General features: G+C 45.9%; 1 protein-coding gene across 1 annotated transcript; it reads right to left on the bottom strand.

Moving 5' to 3' along the window:
• Window positions 1-1,506: 1,506 nt before the first annotated feature.
• cdk13 (cyclin-dependent kinase 13) lies at window positions 1,507-13,924 on the bottom strand. Its single transcript, XM_036582827.1, has 14 exons — window positions 12,215-13,924; window positions 9,952-10,494; window positions 7,776-7,943; window positions 7,433-7,572; window positions 6,292-6,462; window positions 5,558-5,747; window positions 5,307-5,363; window positions 5,068-5,169; window positions 4,878-4,955; window positions 4,603-4,719; window positions 4,222-4,353; window positions 3,924-4,120; window positions 3,128-3,646; window positions 1,507-2,994 (listed from the first exon to the last, which is right to left on the bottom strand). Exons 1-14 carry the CDS (start codon window positions 13,345-13,347, stop codon window positions 2,267-2,269), a joined length of 4,275 nt encoding a protein of 1,424 aa, XP_036438720.1. The 5' UTR covers window positions 13,348-13,924; the 3' UTR covers window positions 1,507-2,266.
• Window positions 13,925-14,254: the final 330 nt, after the last annotated feature.

Genomic DNA, 14,254 nt, shown 5'->3' on the forward strand with positions numbered 1-14,254 from the left:
CATTATAAATAATTAAAATGTCAAGAGGAGGCCTTATTACCTGCTACCTCCACAGGTGTAAGGGTGAGAAACAAGGTCCATGCTGATTCTGAAACATGCTTTTTTGGCAATATCAGAAGAAACATTATTTCCCATTCTCTTGACTAAGTAGTTTGGCTGACGTTGTCCAGTACATGGTCCACGGTGTGAGGTTCCTACAAAAGCTGCATACAAGTATGCAAATACAGGTACAAGCTCTCCATAGAAACTTTTACATCAATCACAACCACTGTTAATGATGTTGCAATCTCCAGTGGATGCCCACCTTTATGGTGATCATAAAAGATTAGATTTTGAAATGCTTAAAAAGTTTCAACTTATTGACCTACCACAAATGTTTTTATCAGGCCCTCACAAAATGACCGAGGACCTAACAGAAAGAATCCTGCAGGCATTCCTTGCATTCTCACATGTTTATTAGCTTTAGCAAGAGTTTCTTAAAGACAGCACCAGAACCTCTTGGAAAAGAGTAGGTCAGGAGAGGTCTGACCATATTGTAATAAAGGTTGTGGCTGAAGCACCAAATTAATCACTCTCCTCCTAAAGTTAGTCTGCAACTGCTCACAGCAAGGAAGGAAAGCAGGGGAGATTAGATTAACACTGCCTTTCTCAAGCTAAGAATCTTTACAAAACCTGAATATTAAAGTTTTGGACAAGAGTTAATGGTTGTAATTAACGTTGATACATTAAACTTAAGGTATATTTTAACTTTTATTTAAATAAATTTTATTTAAAGGCTCCTCAAACTAACATCAATTAGAAATGTGTTACCTGTTCCTTTAAACAACACCTCAAACGAAATGAGTATGACGAAACTTTTCCTGCTCTACCACGTGACACAAACAACCTAACTGAGCTTGAACAAACTGAAGCAGGTAGGTATTTCTCAAAGCTGGATTTCTCAGTTAGCCAGCTAGCTTGAGCAGAGAGTTGAGAATTACCCAAGTGGAATGTCACAATACTTCTAAAATGTGCAGGGAGAACTCAAATCTCCCTTTGTGCAGTGCAAAAGGACTGGAGTGGAACAAGCCTATGAATGCCTCTGTGACGTTATGTGGAAAACGGAAGTCATTAGCTCATTATCTACCTACTAGAAAAATCTAGGCCAGTGACCCCAACATCCCTGACCATGAAGGGCTTGACGATGAGCTGAATTAGAGCAGGGAAAGCACTGCACATTGCAGACATACTACAGGATTGGAAAACAGTGGTAAAATCTGAAATTCTCACGAAGTGTAGGAGTGATTCAAAGAGTGAGGATGTTGAGAAGCAATTCCACAAGTGGATAAGATGTGAGAATATGCTGGTATTACACCCTCTTATCAGTTCTGCTGGAAGTGTGTTATAATTGCTGACATGCTGGGGGTTTACATGAGCCATGAGCACACCAAGATGTACATTGTTGGCATTTCTTTAATAAACATTTGCCAACTTCTTAGTAAAACAAACAAAAAAAAAAAACTGCAGTTCCTTTCCTTTTTGAAACTGGATTAAATGTCTTTGTTTTTGTCTCATTTTACAATGGCTATAGACAACGGCTGGTGGAACTGGTGAGAAAATACAGCTTTGTTCCATTCAGTTGTTCAGCAGACAAACCAATCTAAAGGAGGACTTGTCACTCAAGTGCTGCCAATCTTTCTGGAGTCCTTTTTTTAAAAGCCCCTCCAGTGAAGTTGAGTCATTTGGAAAAAAAAAAAATTAAAATTAAGAAGAGAGAAAAAAAACTACATTACTGGTCATTCCATCTTGTGCAGATACAGCACATCATTCATTTCATACCTTTTTGTTTCTGCCTACTTTACTCAGTAGTGCAAAACGTTGTAATACTAGTCTGTCCTTATGTAATTCAAGGAGACACTAAGGTACAGAGAATAAAAACACTTACCGTGGACGGTAAATGCACACTCAAAAAGGTACAATTTAATTTAAAAGACAGCAGTAGGATAGATTACCAAATCAAAGAGAGGGGGTAAATAATTAAAAATGTCTGAGAGGAAAACCCTTTCCCCTCAACTCATCCCTCCAGTCGTAACTCTAGCCACATTCTTCCACTGGAGTGCCCCCCTCCCCCCGTGTATCCATCACTAGAATTATTACAAATTAAGTGTGCCTCTGTAGTGCACTCAGTGCTGGCCTGGGAGGCAGCAACTGCTTTTGTCTTTTAGAGTCTTCCTTTTCTGAGGCGTGAGTCTGGTACTATGTTATTCCTCCTCGGCTTAGATGCCTGTCAGTAAGGGAGACCCCTGCCCCTTAGTGCTGCAGTGTTCAAATGGGGGACATACCCAAGTGGGAGGGGCGGGGCCCCAGGCTGGGAGGGCGAGCTCCAGGCTTGGCCTGGAGGAGGTGGAGGTATGGAAGGGGGCGGCGGTCCTCCATCCTTTTGGCCAATAGCAGGGTTGTAGAGATGTATGCTGGTGGAATGGGAGGTGCCCTCCACAGGTATAGGGCTATGATTGTATTCAAAGCGATGGTCCTTGTCTCCACTAAAAACCATACTGCTACTGCCTCCCCCAGAACCCCCACCAGTACTCCCAACACCTGCTGGTCCTCCATGAGCAAAGGGCTCTGAGGGAACAGAGGCTGAGGTGGGCACATTCGCGCTGCCACTGAAAGCCTCCCTCAGGGCATGGGAAGTCATTCCTGCTCCCATCATATGGCTGAGGTAGCTGTCTCCAAAGCCTGTGGAGGGAAAGGGTGGGGGAGGTGGCCGGGGATAGTCCGCCCCATACCCAGGTCCCTCCGCACCTCTTGGTGGGGGAGGATAATCAGGCTCAGGTGGTCGCGGTACATCTCCTGCTCCTGTGGAGGAGGAGAGACTTTGCTTGGTTTCAGGGGCTTGTCGGTAGTCCAGGTCCGCACATGGAGGGGGCTCTGGAGGCTCGGGAGGCCTCTGGTCAGGAGGCAAGATGGACAGCGGCTCCAGGGCTCTGGAAGATAGTCCACTCCCGTCTGTGACTGAAAGACAGAGAAGTGTCAAGTTGTGAACTTCAGAAAAATGCCTTTGGGAATGCTAAACTATTATTTCATCAGCAAGAAAGAAGCTTACATTTTGGCAAAATGTGAAGTTCTTGTATAGAGGAAGGTTTACCTGGTGAGACAGGGCTGGGCTGTTTAATCTCCGCAGAGAGTAGGGAAGCAGCAGCCCCTCCAAGCATTGCAGAAACTGTTCCATCTGGTCCTTCAGGCCCAAGGACTTCTGCACTCTGCTGAACCTTGAGAAGCTGAGCAAGCAGCATAGTGACAGCGGTTTGCGTGACTGCAGCCGTGGCCTCTCCATCAGGCTTGCCCTGCTGCTGAGGGGTTGGAGGTGATGGAGGCTTGGGTATGGGTGGGGTTCGAGGTGCACCACCCACCATCAGAGGAGGCTGGGGTGGTTTAGGGGCCTTAGACTGGGAGATGGGAGGGACAGAAGGCTCTGGAGGCCTGTCCAGCTCTACAGGCCCAGGGAGCAGGGCCTTGGTGAGCTGCTGCAGAGTTTCTGGGTTCATCTTGAGGCCCATGGCCTGGGACAGCTGTGCAGAGCCCGCAGGGGCACTCTTGGACTGGAGCAAGTTCAGAAGCACAGCCAACTGTTCCTGGGTCAGTTGCGAGTTTGGACCTTTTGGGTCTAAGACAAACAATGAGATTTTTAAGGCATACCCTTAATCACACATGGCTGCAATTGAATATATTTGCTAGGCAAGGTAAAACAAGCAGACTGGGTACAAAGCACTGAGACCGGAACAAAATTCATAAAGGATACAGTATCGAGATGCTACACATCCTCTGAGCACTCCCTCAAGAATTACAACACCTTTCTATACAGAGTATGAGTGAAAAGATTATGAACTGAGGCTACTGGTGTTTGTCACTGAGCTGTTAGGAAGAGGGGTCATTGTGCTTACCCAGCATGACAGCAGCGGCAGCACTGGGACCTTTGTGGCCCACAGCAGCAGGGAAACCCTGAGGCGTGTTACTGCGGCTGTCGTCCAGCCCCAGCTCTTTCCGTGGAGCTTTAGGAACAGCCAGTTCCTCTGGCATCTGCTTCTGCCTCCGACGCTTTTTGCTCCACAACTCATGACAATCCTGCCAAAGAGGGAGACTGGGGAAAAGAAACAGTGTATATGAGAAAGAGCAAGAGAGACTGATACAACGTGTAGAACACAACTTCTTCAGAGAGAGTAAATGAGATGGCACTCATACTCTGGTGGGGGCATCTTGGCTGGGTCGACATCTTTCAGGAAGTCGCTGTTGAGAGCTTGTTCTGCTGTACAACGCTTGCTGGGGTCCAGAGCCAGCATGTGGTCAAAAAGGTCCAGCGCTGTCAGAGGAATACTAAACAAAGGAGGAGTGAAAAAATTTTACCAGTGGAAGAAAAAACATCATCTTCCAGTCAGAGCAAGTTAAACATTAAGGATTAAGTGCTCTGTGAGCTTATCTAGGCACAAGTTCCTAATTTCTGGAGCAGTGAAACTCAGTTGGCAGTCTACGCACAATAGCATGATTCGTAGCCACCGAACCAGCGTGCTTTTCTTAAAGCTATTACAAGCGTTAACATCACATGTACTATTGCTGGTTACTCACAAAGCAAACTCTTCGCGTAGCCTGCGCCTGTACTGTTTCTTTGGTTTCATGGTGTTGAAGTATGGCAGTTTGATCACATCTGGCCACACAGCAGGACAAGGGCTGCCACAGATACGACTAAAGGGAATTGAGATAAGAGACCAGGTGTCAGTTTATTAGGCTGCAGCATCCATGCAACTACTGGACAAATGCATCCGAAACAGCTTTTCTGTTTTGGCTGTGAGAAAAGATGAGATGAGAAAGGAAATAGAAATGGATGGTGATTACTAGTTTACCTAATCAACTCCAACTGTGCTAGCTCCTGGTTGGCCTGAAAAATTGGTTTCTTAGTGAAGAGTTCACCAAGAATGCACCTAAAACAAACAAAAAACAGAGTTACAGGACATTCAATCTACCTCAACCAGAGACATTATACAGACAGATGTAATCTCTATTTAAATGTCAGGCTGAGAGTGAGTATCTTACCCGCAGCTCCACACATCAATGGCAGGTGTGTACCGTTCTTCCCCAAGAAGCAGCTCCGGCGGACGGTACCACAGAGTGATCACTTTATTGGTGTAGGGTCGGCTAGAGGACACAGGCACAATCATATGTATTGTAATTATAGCAGTTAATTACACAGCGTGATTCTGGAAAAGTATTAATACAGGGTCTTAAAATGTTTCAAAGTCTATTTAACGCTATTAATAAGTTGCATGGCTCACCTTTCCTCCGAGTTGTAGAGTCTAGCCAAACCAAAATCTGCCAGCTTTATCTGGCCCCTAATGAAGAGAAAATATTCAGAAACTTGACGTGTTTCTAATTCATAGGACTGTACAGCACAGCATAAGTCTAGATAAGGCACTTTTGTTAAAACACAAACACAAGCTTCATTGTCACTAATTTAACTACAAAAATGTACTCTGCTGTTCCAGTTATTATGTCAAACATATTGGAGCGTTTGAAGTACACTGACTTGTTATTGAGCAGAATGTTAGAGCACTTTATGTCTCTGTGCAGGAAGTTCTTCTTGTGGCAGTAATCCAGGCCCTCCAGCAACTGCCTCATGAAGGATTTGATGTGACTCTCGTTGAAATGGACCAGGCCAGATTCCAAAAGCCCCATCAGGTCGTGGTCCATGTACTCAAACACCAAGTAAAATGCCCCTGCCAAACAGGATTCAAAATCAACACATGGCCTGCAATGTATATATAAAACTATAGAGTACCAGTCAGCTGACAATAAGTGGCTTGAGTTTTCAGTGATTTCTGACATGTGCAGCACTTCACAATTCAGCATTTCAGCTTCTTCTGTAACATACACAGTGGATCTTTTCTATCTGCCATTCATTCAAGGGCAGAGAAAACTACACACATTTGGAGAAGGGTGCTCATGGCACACTTTTAGATACATGACCTAACAGACACCCTCTGCTGACTACCTTCAACAGGCACAGAGCAACTAAGCCTTCCTGCAAAAAGGACACAATCCCATTCACACCCAGACATGAGTGGCTATGACTAAACTGTGTTTACTATGTAATGCTCAGACCTATGGCTTCTTGGTGCAGATGTATTACACTGAAGTAAATTAGCAATAGTGAGAGACAACTGGGGACACCACACTGTACCAAAAAAGGCTAAACTAATCACCTTCTGATTTCAGGAAAATGCCTCCTACTGATGCCTCAGTGAATTGCTCAACACCTACCTTTATCATTCTTGAAGTCCAGGGCATCTTCTTTGTCTGTGACAATCTCCTTCATATTAATAATGCTCTTGTGATTGAGCTGCCGCAGGATCTTGATCTCCCTGATAGCTGTGATGGGGAATCCTTCTTTCTCATTGTCTAATCTGACTTTCTTCAGGGCCACCATCTCAGCTGAACAAGAAAGAGGAGAAAGTTATTTTCTTAATTAATTAGCTAATTCTAAGTGAGGACTATCAGTATCATACATAAGGGAAAACCTGCAGCCACAGGATTTCATTCCAATTAACACAAAGCACACCTGACTTCACTTGTTTAGTCAGTTGGTCTCAATCTTCAAACTGTGTATTAGGCTACGTTCACGTTACCAGGTTGAAGTGGCACAAATCCGATTTTTTGCCCTAATGTGACTCAGGGCTGTGTGGACACGCAAATCTGATCTTTTCAAATCCGACCTAAGCCATGTACATATGTGGTCCTAGATTGGATGTGTATCCGATTCGTAGCCATGCGACCTTAATGTGAACGCTCAGATCAGAATTCATGTTCTTTTTTCCCACTGCGTGTGCGACATCAGCACCAATCAGAAATTAAAGCCTGTCAATGGTGGAAAAGCAACACATCTGACCCTTTTCGCCTTTGTCTTGCTCTAATAATGAACAGCTGAGAGCTGTTCAGATTTAATCTTTGCAGCAAAGGCTCATTCTGCTCGTTAGTTTGTTTGCTGATGATGTGCGTGACGCACGTGATTCATTCGCATAACGTTACTGAGTAGGATGTGCGCACGCCGGTCATTTCTGGGCGCCAGTTCGTTCACATTAATGACAGATTTGAGTCACTTACCTAAACTAGTGTGAACCATCATGTCAGAAAAATCGGATTTGAGCAATGAGGCTTGTAATGTAAACATAGGCTTAGTTACTTAAGGGGTGCTCCTGCTTGGGTGGAATGAAAACCTGCAGCTACACCAGCCTTTTGCAGATAAGATAGGTGACCACTGCTCTAAGCTACAGAGCCGCAGTGAACATAATACTGAACTGTTTTTAAGACAAAAGTAATGCTACTGGCAATGAGTGTGAGGCTAGATAAACAGGGTAAACACTTAAGAAGCACAATATAAACACTACTACAAACTTACACTTACCAGTGTCCTTATCCTTGGCTTTGTACACCTGTCCATAGGTACCTTCCCCAGTGATCCCAATGATTTCAAACTTGTCAACGCATCTCTTGCCCCAGTCTATCTCTGTCTCCTTAATCTCTCCAAAGCGTGGCCCACATATTCTGGCAAACCAGTACAGCAAAAATATTAATATGATTCTATATTTAGGACTTAAAATCTGCAATATCAAAAATGATTTGTAAAAACTGTATGCACAAAACTAACTACACACCACACACACAAAAACATGACACAAGCATTTATTACCCATATAAACACAGCAAGTAAGTGTGTGTATGTATCTGTGGAAAGTGTGGTAACATACTTGGGTCTCCTACGTAAAGTGGGGGTCTTTTTCTCCTCTGGTGGACTATGAGGTGACCCAAGAGTACTGCCCGGAGGTTCAGGAGGGAGAGGAAGGTCAGTGAGCAGGTGGCGAGTTTTCTTTTCTGGTTTCTTCTTCCCTGAGTGTGTTGATAAGGAGTCCTTCAAGCTACAAATAGACAAATAGAGGAAACATAACATAAATAGTTAAATTTTTGGGTTTCCTTCTCTCAGAGCAACAAAAATGTGCACGGCTCACTCTGGGCGTTTATCAAGCATAAATTAATTAATGGCCCAATTAGCCACCACAACGATTACGCATGCATATCCTTCTAAAATAAAACAATTCAAAGTTCTCACAGACCCAGAGGACTGATTCACCGATACATGCTCAGTTTATATTTTGAAAGATGTTATAAAACCTTGCAAGCTTGAACAGTTTTTGCAATGCTGGTTTAATCTGTTTTAAGGTGGTGTTGTGGCTTAATATGAGTGTAAGGGTGAGCAATACATTACTCATGATGGATTGCATCACAATGCACTTTTGAGTAGATCAGCATTTCTAAAACTGATTAGATCAGCCCAAAATGTCTCTTTTTTTACCAGTTTATTTTCTCCCCTTTTTCTTTTCTTCTGAAATCTTTTGCCATGTTACTGACAAATAGCTCAAAATTTCAAGAAAACAAATCAAAATAATTCGAAAACAAACATGCGCTTTCATAATCTATGGCGCTTTAGGGTTTTGCATAACTACTAATACTACTACCACCAATAATAATAACAACAATAATAATAATGATAATAATAATAATAATAATAATAATAATAATAATAATAATAGGTATGCTGTTCAGAAACTGTTTAATTAAATCACGTGACTTAATTTAAACAGTATAATTACGTGACTCGATAACAGTGGTGATCATGGCACCATGCTCTGCAATCATCATCCTGTCAACTTGCATGTTGTACACGTGTCTATCAAAGTCTCAGATAATGTGTTCTCACACAAACACACTCACATAAATGTCTACAGTTACTCAGAAACATGTACAGTCAGAAATATACAGTTTCTCTTGAGAATGTAAAACTATGAACAAAAACTATTCATTCTCTCGCTGCAGGCATACAATCTAATAGTGCTGGCATTATACCTCCTGATCTAGCTAACGTTAACTTGGTGAACCCTTCACTAGGAGATAATTCTGAAAATACATCCACACATCAACATACTATTCCAGTTTACACTAGGGATGCATTTGTTGGTCATGTACTACCGCTTGGTAATGGTACCTTCAGCTGGAACATTAAAAATAAATGCTTATACAAAAATTCCAATCATGTTAACCCTGTTATTTACATAGTGTTATTTCACCCACTATTAGAGTTCTGTGAGACCCATGATACATTTCAAGAAACGCATTTCTTTCTTTATCTGTTAGCTTTACGTTGGTAGGGCTGGTTAAGTACGATGGCAGCATTTAATGGAATATAGCGTTATCTGTTGTTTGTTTTGGGTGATGCTAATGTGTGTTTCAACAACGGGTATTAGTCACTCAGTCAGTGACTCAGTAAGAGGCTGATCCACTGGGTGGTCCAGCAAAATCACTGCACTCATTTTCCATACACTTTTTAAATGTGCCATTTCTAGTATATTTTGTTCATTTTAACTTGTTCGCTAGTCTCACAGTATTGATCTCGCAATGGCATCTACTTAAACCTCTGGTGCCGGACGGCTGCTAACAAGAGGTATTCCTACCTCTAAAATCCACCCCCAAATTCCTCAAGTCTGAGCTCTTTTAACGCCCAGAGTACATTCAATAAAAGAGGCAAAACAAGGTCATGGCAAAACAGAGTAACCTAACAGTTTTTCTGCTGTTCAGCCATGCTAACTTGCATCACAACCATAGGCTAACTACAAACTTGTTCGTCGGACAATGATGACAAGTGGACCATCGTCCCCTACTTTGTGCTCTGCTTTCATGCGGCGCTGGACTGGTTCACATTCAGTTTATTCCCATCCTAATAAGTCCACGTTTCTACCCACACTTATTCCCCAATTTCTCATGGTTGTCCCCAGACGTTCTCATCACGAGATCATGTCTGGCCCCGCAAGACTACCTGTTCACAAACATACTGTGATGTGGGAATGTGTTCACTTATTATGATGTACAGACCTATCAGCTCCATCAATGTGGTCTAGGAGGGTGGGGGGCAGAGGCAAGGATGACACTGAGGCTGCTGTTCTCTCCTTCTCCTTCCCCTGAGAGGACTGGCCTTTCCTCTTGTCCTCTTTTATCCTGCCCTCCTTGCCAGGCAGAGGGGCCTCTGAGCTGCTCTTGGCTGGCCGGTCGACAGGGGACTGAGGCTGGCTGGACACAGGGGTTCTAGGACCTCTCTCCGACACCGGTGGCGGGGAAGGGGGTCGTGTCTTCTTGACTGCATGGTTGGTGATGGGGCTGGGCTGAGGGGCACTGGAGGAAGAAGAGGAGCCTTTGGTAGGTGTGGAGGCATTGCTGGAGCTTTTGATGCGAGCGGCCTCTGCAGCCTTGGCTTTCTTCTGCTTGCTGAGCTCAGCAGCCAGACTGCTCTTGAAGGTGAGTGTGCTGGGGGAAAGGCTGGATGGCCGGCTGCGTGAGCGAGAGTGGCGGTGACGACTCCGGGAGCGCGAGTGACGCGAAGACGTGTACGGACTACGGCTCCGTGATTTCCCTGGCCGCCTGGACAAAAGACAGGGCAGAAAACTAGAATTAATTCATTCGCAAATAATTTAGCAACTAATTACCAAGTTAACAAGTACCTGTAATACATAGAAACTTCAATAAGAGAGGATATTTTCTATTTAACAACTGAGCTCAAAAAGATTCCGCAGGACAATGCAGACTGATAGTAAGTGTACAGAACAGATTGTACATTTAAACTAAATGACAGCGTGTGCGACCCTGTAATCCATATCTCCACACAGTGCTCAAGGGTGTGCAACATGACAATATTGTCGCTGTTGGAACAAAATCTTGCATCTCCACTTTTCTTGTTTAATTTGAAAACATCAGCTGCCCTAGTCCAACAGAAATGTTGGAAAAACACTAAATTAACTAAACAGAATTAACTTTCATTAACAGCTATCAATGTTTGTCCTTCTCCTGTAAAGTTACCACTTTGGGGTATAATGGAAATTGGGAGAACTTAAAGAACACTGACCAACTGCATGTTTCATGACAAAGTGAGCATAATTAATCCTGTTTAATTTTATTTTGCGCAGTACAGTATGTAAAAGATTAAATAATCATTGTACTCAGTCTTTGATGATTAAATACAACTGCTGCATGCATTTCACTGTACAATGGCTGTTGTATACAGCTTCTCTATAACTGGTCTAAAGTCTTTTTATGATGCATGCAGTTGTTCAGTGTTTCAGACCTACTGATGACACCCATGACATATTCCCTTTAAAATTTAAATGGACATCAAATTATCCATGGTAAAGTCAACCATGACAATCTTAAATTATTTTAGTTTAATAGGACATGCAGGCCTATAGCTGTGACTGACTGTCTGTTCCAATTTATCAGACTATTGAGACATGTACTGCGTATCGTGACCAGGCATTTAAGTACCTAATATATTTTGCCATACTGTCCACTCTTACTGTGCTCAACAAAGCAGAGGTTCTCAAACTGGTCCTCATGGACTGCCAGATGCTCCACATTTTTGCTTCAACCCAACTCGCAACACATAGGAACAGAGCAAAAATGTGGACTGTCTGGGGGTCCCTGTGGACTGGTGTGAGAACCACTGCCACAAAGTCCCTCTCATTCCAGCACAGCATTTCAGGCCACGTGTATCGCTACACATTACAGGGAGACTCAAACAGGTCAGAGTTCATAAAAGTAGTTCACGTTGTACGCAGGTACTTTAGTTACAGGTTTGTACAACTTAAACATTTTTCAGACTGTAGTGTGACTTGTAAGGCAGCACTCTGAGGCCTAACTGAATATACACTGTGTCGGGGAAACAATACAACATCTCCCACACTTCTCTGGTTGACATTAAGATGGCCTCAACAAGAGTCGTCGTCCCAGTCATTACGATATTCCTGTAACGGCCTTCAATGCAACCTGAAGGGGGTTTCCCACAAAGTTTAAAAACCGCTACCTTAATAACGACTTAAAGTAAAACAGGTTCATCTCCCCTCAGAGTTAGCACCATTGGGGTGGTTCATAAAATCACTTAAGGTAAGTTACGCAAGAAGTTGGGTCACTAAATCTACTATAGCCACTTCTGGTCTTAATACACACCAACGCAGTGAACAATGCTAGAACTGACTACAAGGGTGTACAGACTGAAAACCCATTGGGAGCCCCTACAAAACCAGTACGGCTCATAACTCCCCACATGTAGATCAAACTACGTGCTGTGTAGATTAGAGTTTAGCGTTACCTCAACTCTGGACTCGGACTCAGAGACTTGCGGAAAGGACTCCGTGACCTCCTCCGCCCGTACGGACTGGAGGCACTCTCCCACTGCTCGTAGGCCGGACTGGGGCGCCCGTAGCTCGGGGAGCGGCGCCACGCGTAGGGGCTGGCCGGCGAGCGCTTCCTCTTGGCGGCTGAGTGCGAGACGGGCGACTTGGGGGCCCCGTAGGCGCCGTACAGCTCCGTGTCCCGGCCGTAGTAGGTCGTGTTGGGCGACTGCCTCTTGCTCCCGTAACTGGGGCTTCGCCTCGATATGAGCTGGTTGTAGGCGGGAGACTGATAGCCGCCCCCGTACGAGTAGGAAGCTCCGTAAGGGCTGTCGGCTTTGAAGCCCGGGCTCCTCCTGTAGGCCCGCAGCTCCTCACGCTCGTCCCTGTACGCCTGCGGGGTTTCCCTGTACGCGGATGGCGGCTCCTTCTTGTCCGACTTGCTCCTGCTCTTGCGCCGCTTGGAGTCCCGCTTATCCGCTGATGACTTTCGACCGTTGCTGTCGTGGTTCCTCAGACCGTCACGGGTGGCTTTGGCGCCGCTCACGCCGCGTGCTTTGGCCGACGGGTCCCTGTCGCGACTGGAGCGCTCCTTCTTTTTGCCCTCCCGCTCTCCCCCGCCGACTCTGCCCCTCTCGGCCGAAGCGCCTCGCTCGTCCCGCTTTGCCTGACGCGATGCCTCGCCTTCCCTCCGCGACCTCCGCTCCTTCTCTGGCGAAGAAGCGCCGGTGAAGTTCGCCCCGCTGCTCTCCTGGAGTTCAGCTTCGCTTAGCCGGTCAGCCCTGGGCGACGGGCTCCCAGAGAAGCGTTCGGACTGAGAGCTCACGTCGTCGTACTCCACCAGTCCGTGAAGCTCGTCGCCGTCCCTGTCGAATAGCCCCCGCCTCTCGTTATCCGCGCTCTCCGCCGCGGGCCACTGCTCCCGCTCCCTGCCGCGCTTGTGCCTTTTTCGCCGGCGGGATGAAGACGCCGAGCGCCGCTTGTCTCGGTGCCGCTCCCGCTGACTCGAGTTAGCCGACGCGCTCGCCGCCTTGCTGCGCCTCTCCTGTCGCCGCTGGCTCAGGGGGCTCCTGCCTCCCCGGCCATCGTGGGAAATCTCCGGGTTAGGCATTTAAAAGGGGATGTAGGAGCAGGAGGAGGAGGAGGTGGTGGACGTGTGCCTGTACTGACTGCCCGGTTCCCCGGTAAACAAAGCAAAACATTTGAAGCGAACTCGGCTGGCAGCTACACGCAGCTAGCTAGCCAGAGCTGCTAGCTAAAGGTAGTCCTGGTTCCTCCCGGCGACGACTCTAGCCTCGTCCCAGCCGCACGAAACCCACCGCATCGGCGCTTTGCGAACAAATATCCGTCGAAACGAGTCCTTTAAGCGGACTAAAACGCTAAATCCGAAGCTCGGAGGTGCCGGCTCATCCTAATCCGGACAGCCCGCTAGCCACAGCCGCTAACTTTAGCAGGCGACCGCCGCGACGAGGGGCTGCTTCTCCTCCAAACCGCCTGCCATGGTCCGGTATTCCCCCTTTTTTTCTTAAACGAGGTCTGCGTTCAGTAGCTGGAGAGGCTCGTCAGAATCCGCCGTCCTTGAGGAGTAAATGGAGAGAGATCTGTTCCAGACTCCGGAGTGGAAAAACTTCTGGACGCTTTTTGCCCTCAACACTCACTCTCACTAACGAGGAAGTAGCACGCAAGCTGCTGCGTTAGCTTCTATGCTCTGAGGAGAGTGTGAGCCTTGCTCGGCAGATTCAACACGACAAACAAGAAACAAATATTTAAATCGGGACGAGTGATTAGACACAGAGGACGCCGCTGGTCTGTTTTCGCTCTCTGGGGAGCAAATAGCGCAAGCTAATTATTTGGACCTTGTTCTCAAAAGAATCGACAAATAATTCAGTCGAAACGTAGCGACCCTCGTGTGTGCGTGTGAGTCCATAGGGCCTGTTGTTGGCTCTCAGTGAAAGGCCTCCCCAATGGAGATCCGACCGGGACAGTAAACCGCTCCACCAGCAGAGGGCGCTGTGAGC

The sequence above is a fragment of the Colossoma macropomum genome, unplaced genomic scaffold (assembly GCF_904425465.1).
Source record: "Colossoma macropomum unplaced genomic scaffold, Colossoma_macropomum, whole genome shotgun sequence".
Lineage (NCBI taxonomy): Eukaryota > Metazoa > Chordata > Actinopteri > Characiformes > Serrasalmidae > Colossoma > Colossoma macropomum.